The sequence below is a fragment of the Vigna unguiculata genome, chromosome 1, assembly GCF_004118075.2.
Source record: "Vigna unguiculata cultivar IT97K-499-35 chromosome 1, ASM411807v1, whole genome shotgun sequence".
Classification (NCBI taxonomy): Eukaryota; Viridiplantae; Streptophyta; class Magnoliopsida; order Fabales; family Fabaceae; genus Vigna; species Vigna unguiculata.
The window spans coordinates 22,444,433-22,450,494 of NC_040279.1; the positions used below are offsets into that span (position 1 = coordinate 22,444,433).

The 6,062-nt window shown below is 33.6% G+C and overlaps 1 protein-coding gene across 1 annotated transcript; it reads left to right on the forward strand.

Annotated features, from left to right (window-relative positions):
- Nucleotides 1-1,587: 1,587 nt before the first annotated feature.
- LOC114195949 lies at nucleotides 1,588-3,031 on the forward strand. The gene has a single exon (XM_028086405.1). The coding sequence runs from the start codon at nucleotides 1,729-1,731 to the stop codon at nucleotides 2,695-2,697; it is 969 nt and encodes a 322-aa protein (XP_027942206.1). The 5' UTR covers nucleotides 1,588-1,728; the 3' UTR covers nucleotides 2,698-3,031.
- The last annotated feature ends 3,031 nt before the right edge of the window (nucleotides 3,032-6,062 follow it).

Here is a 6,062-nt window from a genome sequence, read left to right on the forward strand (position 1 = left end):
CTCTATATAAAAAATAAAACAATTAAGTTCATTAGACTCTATTTAAATATTTAGCTCAATTCTACTTACGTATTTTAATATATATATATATATATATATATATATATATATATATATATATTAATTATTGTTGCTTATCATTGATTTAACCTTAATTAAATGTTTGGAATTTTTAATATTTTATTTTATATCGTACAGTCTTATATATTTATAAGTTATATATGAGTAACTTAATGAAAATATTTGACAATAATAACCAATATAAATTAGTATCGTAACTGATCAAATATTAAATTATATTTATCATTATTATATTAGTTAAATTACTCTTTTGGTCTTTCAATTTGTCAAGTAATATCAGTTTGGTACTCAAGTTTTTAGTTGTCTCAATTTGGTCCTCAACGTTAGTTTGATCAAACATTGTTAAAGTCAACGTCACCTATCAATTTCGATTTTTTTATTTATTTTGTATACATGTCACTTCACAGTCGTGTCACGTGTCAAAATGACTCAATTTGGTCCCTATATTTGTTTTTAGTTCCAATTTAGTCATAATTTTTGTAAGAATGAAGTAATATTGTCCCTCCTTAAATTGACACTCAATTTACTTTTTTATAAATCTTATGGTGATATTCTTATTAAAATTAACGTTTTTATTAAATATTTCTATAAATATTTTAAATTAACTTTAAATTATATACAAAACATTAGACTTTGATTTTGTTTTGAACTTGAAATTTAGTTCCTAAGTGACAAGTTATTTAATTTTTAATCTTAAGTAAGTTTGTATAATATGATACACTTGATGCCTTTATATATGATGACAAAATTGTTAATTTTTAAAATTAAGTTTGGGGTCTAACTTTGTTTAATAATAAAGCTAAAAAACAACTTGTTTGAAAATATTTTCACAAATATTTAATAAAAATGTCAATTGTATTAAGAATATCATCATAAGATTTATAAAAAAATTAAATTGAGTGTCAATTTAAGGAGGACAATATTACTTCATTTTTTAAAAAAATTAGGACTAAATTGAAACTAAAAACAAATATTGAGATCAAATTGAGTCATTTTGACGTGTAGCACAACTGTGAAGTGACAGTGTAAAAAATAAAAAAATAAAAAAAATAAAAAATAAAAAACAAAAATTGACACGTGTAGTTGATTTTAGCACAGTCTAGTCAAAATTAATGGCAAGGACCAAATTAAATCATTTTTAAGTAAGTGAGAACCAAATTAAGACAACGAAAAACTTGATAAACAAAACTATTTAATAATGAAGGGAAAAAAAGTAATTTAACCTAAAATTTTAGTTAGTAATAGATTTGTCTAGACTATTTTATAAGTTGATGTTGACATGGAGATAAGTTGTGAGAGTTGGAGTTACTTTCTAATTCAACTCTTTCCATAGTTTTAAGAAAATCACACTACAATAATAATATAATAGATATAATAAATCGTAGGATAAAAGTATCCTATAAAACAATTACCGTACCAGGATAATTATCCTTTAGTTTGATGAAAACAAAATTATCTGAAAATACATTTTGATTCTTATTTTTCTTTTAATATGAGATATATAATTCCGGCAGCGTTTGGTGGAAGCTTCCGGGGAAAGTTTCGGAAGCTGGCAGCATCCACATTTGACCTTTGACCCAAACCCAAATCAAAATCATTCTGGGATCGAATTTTGGGCGCAGACGCGGCAGAGAAGCGATTCAATCAATGGAACTATTCTCCTTTGCGTTGGGAGGCGTTGGGTTCATTCTCGTGGGAGCACACGAAGCGCTTCTTCACGTTTCCCCATCCAAACAATCCCCAATCTCTTCCGCTTCATCTTCTCCGCCCAATTCCCGAACCAACAAACTCTTATTTCCGATCTCCCTCGCAATTCTCTCCTCATTTTTCATCCTCAACTCCACACTGTCCCTTCTCAGCGCACACAACTCAAACGACGCCGTCGGCACCGCGCTTCAGCTCCAGGTCCTCCCCATCGGCTTCATCTTCCTCTTCTACTCCCTTCTTCCTCTCTTCTCTCTCCCTTCGCCTTTGCACGGCCTCGTTGGCCTCTTCGCTTTCGCCCAAGAGTTTCTCCTCTTCTACCTTCAGCGCAAGGACCCCAGCGGCGTCGAGAACCGTTACTATGATCTCTTGCTGGTTCCCATCGCAATCTGCCTTCTCTGCACGCTTCTCGATGTGGGATCTCCGCGCTCCAGTGTTCCCAAACTGGGCCGCGGCGTCGGCCTCATTCTCCACGGAACATGGCTTCTCCAAATGGGCCTTTCCCTCTTCTCGGGCTGGGTGGCCCAGGGGTGCTCTATGCACCGAGTGAGCAGAGGGAACTACACGCTGAGGTGCAAGGGGCACCCGGAGTATCATAGGGCCAGGGCCATAGCCACGCTTCAGTTCAATTGCCACCTCGCGCTCTTGGTGGTGCTTCTTGTTGGCTTCTTCTCCCTTGTTTGCGCCAGAAACGGAGGAGGAACCCACCTTGACTCCGTTTCCACGCGGTACGCGCCACTCGGTGCTGAATTGCAGAATATGCAGGAGTCGACAAAATTCACTTTGGACTCTGATGAAGATGATGATGATGATAATGCCATACAAGAGGGCCACAATGTGGGTAACAAGAAAGGAGTTGCTGTGGAACATGCTGTCAACGGTAATGGGGTAATGCCTCTCACCACTCAGTGAATCATGTTAGGAACACGCTCTCTTCTGAAAGTTATTACACATTAGAAACTATGAAGCCATGATAAAGATACATATTACTTGATATGACATGTGACATAGAAATTTTGCATTTTGAATAAATTTCAACCCTGAGAGCTTGTACTGAAAAGAGTCTGCCTGAGAGTGTCTATTTCTTCGTATAGTGTATTTTGCTGTCTTCTCTTGTTTTCTTCTATGTTAGGAGAACAATTCTTTGTATAAAGGAGTTGGTTGGTTTATATTGATTTGATTTGTTGCTGTTTTACGTTTCATATGTTTGGCTAATAATACCAGTGCAACGAGCTCTTAATTAGTACTTCAGATTGAATTATGCGATTCAGAGTAGCTGTGATGCAAATTTCTTTAAAGTCTGGATGTTTTTATTTTTATTTTAATTTGTTTAGAATTCTATACTTGGAGAGATTATAATGAAGTTCAATGAGGGAGACCCGCCATTTTTCTGTTTGCTCTTTTCCTTATTGGATATAGCAGCCATGGAATTTCTCTGCTGATTATTGTTTTGGGTGGTTTGGTTGATTGCAATTATCTTCTTTTGTTTATCTTTGCGTCTAATTGCCTCCATGAACGTGAAAGCGGATTCTCTTGTCAAGGTTTTAGTTCAACAGTCATTTATTGCCTCTTCTCTGTAATGAGATTGATATGAAACGAATATGATGCAATACATTTTTACGTATCCAAGCACTAGGAGAACCTTCCCTTACAAGTTAGCTGTTTAGGACAGAGAACCATGCTACTCTTAAATACTTCACTCAATATTTCATACTGGATTGTCCCATGATACAACTCCAAGAAAAAAATTCTGGTTTATTCCAGGTGAAACCAATAATGAGCACAAAGTAGAAGTTATGCACTATTCTTCTATGGAAGTTTAGTCACTACCCCTGTTTATTAATGTTTCATGATTTCCTCTCGTTTCAACCATTCCATTCTTAACTAGCAATTAAACCTGCACCCTTAGTAGTGGATAAGCTATGTGCTACTATAATTGTGGTTCTGTTTACCATAACTTGATCCAGAGCTTCCTGAACTCATTTTTCAAACTCGGCATCCAGGGTACTCTTGGTTTCATCTAGTAGTATTATTTCTGGAATTTTCACCATTGCTCTAGTAGTTGCTTGCTACATGTTGCTTTTGTCCGCCAGATAATTTAATCCAAGTTCTCCTACAAAAAGTTTGACAACTCTACACATTTTCTTTCGAGAATTAAGACTCACCTACCCTTGTTATTTACAAAATTACGATATTAACTAATTGCATTAGAGAGTGGTATTTTTAAAGAGAGATTGAGCTTATTCACTTTGAAATTTACCTGCCGCATACTTCTAATGAACATGGGAGCATTTGCCGTTTTCTATTTGAAAGAAACAACCTTGCACTAACTAGTGGCCAAGCAAAATATTTTAACATCAGTATGGTGGGGTACTTGAAATTGACACGATGAACCTCAACTTCTCTCCTCACGTCTTCTGGTGTCAATAATTGTTACTATAGATGCAATAGCATTTTTCGCTTTGGTTGAATCAGGGACTAGGAGCTAGATTGGGAGAGAAGATCCCAATAGCTGCCATATTAGTTCAAAATATATCTAAAATAATCAGAAATCAAAATCATGAATACTATATGATAAGACAACACAAGGACATGTCTCTATGACATATTTGACCTAGTAAGTCAGTGAATCAAGAATAATCGACAAAGGATAACAATTTTGACAAAGTGGTAAAACTTTTAGGAGAAATCACGAGAAACATCTGACAATGATGTTTTACCCGCCCCTACGAGTTTAGCTCCAGCATATACATAGACAGAAAATACCAAGAAAAGCCTTAAAGTAATTATAATTTGGATCCGTTGCCTTGATCCGCGCTTCACATTTTTTTGGTACAACTACATTACAACAACAAACTCAACTTTGGGTAGCAAATGATTCTAGCTGCTGAATGGCTTCTCATTAATCATGAAACTGTCAAATTATGTAGAACATAGTTATCTCTACCATCTAGTGGATGAGCTAGTGAGCATGAATGTATGTTTACAAGTGAAGGGAGAGTAGGGAAGAAACAATCATAAGTTTTTGTAACACTGAATTGTAGCAATGAATAAGGTGTTGAAGTTTTCCGGAATGAATATGATTTTATAATCTTTAGTAATTTGCATTTGAAATGATTAAATTTTGGTTTTGGTCATTATTAACAACTTAGTACGTAATAATCTTGTGATATGTATAAAATTATACTCAAATAATTAAATAAATATTTATTTTTGTATTTATTTATTTCAAGTACTAATTTCATAATTTATTTTCAAGTATCAATAATAGTAAAATAAATAAATTCTTTACAAGTTACTTTATCATTAAAAAATAATATAAAACTAAAAATTATATTCTTTTAAAATTTATTATATATTTGTTTTTGCAAAATTTCTTGTAAAATTATTAGTAGAAAAAAATATACTTACAAATTCATTTTCGCATAAAAAATTACTTACGGTCTTTTTTTTTTGCAAGAAATTATTTGCAAATTCAACATACACAGTAAAATTACTTGCGAAATCTAAATTTGCAAGAAAAAGTACATGCTATTTTTTAAATTGATTTTTTTAGAATAAATTATTGCAATTTTTTTTTCTTAAGAAAATTTGTTGCAAATATTTTATATAAGAAATTTCATATGAACTTTAAATTCTACGATAACTAATTATCCACAATGTGACATCTCATTTAAATAGATTAAATCTATTAAATAAAAACATCGCATAATTATAATAATAAAAGAGCAATCAAATGAGCAGTATGCATGAGGATCCACTAGTACAGTTATCCAAAAAAGTGCTAAAAAACAAATGCTAAGGCACACCAAAGATGCCATGAGCAGAACATAATCCCAAGGAGGTTTAACAGTTTACAAAAGGTTGCTCCTAGAGCAAGGAATTACAAAGGCACCAGGGCCTTAAAACTGCTCCTAAGGGCCACATACAATAGGCCATCTAAACTGCACCGCTGCCACCATCAGGTCTACCTCCAACATTTCCCTCATTTGCTCCCACCAATAAGGTGATCATCGCAAAAGAGAAAGCAAGGCAAGAACATACACAAAAATGAAAGGGTAAGCTAGTGTAAAATAAATTTTTACATATTATAGCACACAGATACTTAAAACAGTTCTCAAGCATGCAACAAAGTAGGCACAAATTCATGTTATAGCAAACAAGTAGGACACTATGACTTAATTATCCAGATACATATAATAAGATCGGATTCACTAGACGCTTGCACTTGTGGTGGTCTCTACTGTTCTACAGAGCCATTGCCAATGGGTTTCACC

Bases quoted from the DNA above. Each gene is read 5' to 3' on its own strand.
- LOC114195949 (XM_028086405.1), top strand. From the start codon at position 1,729: ATGGAACTATTCTCCTTTGCGTTGGGAGGCGTTGGGTTCATTCTCGTG.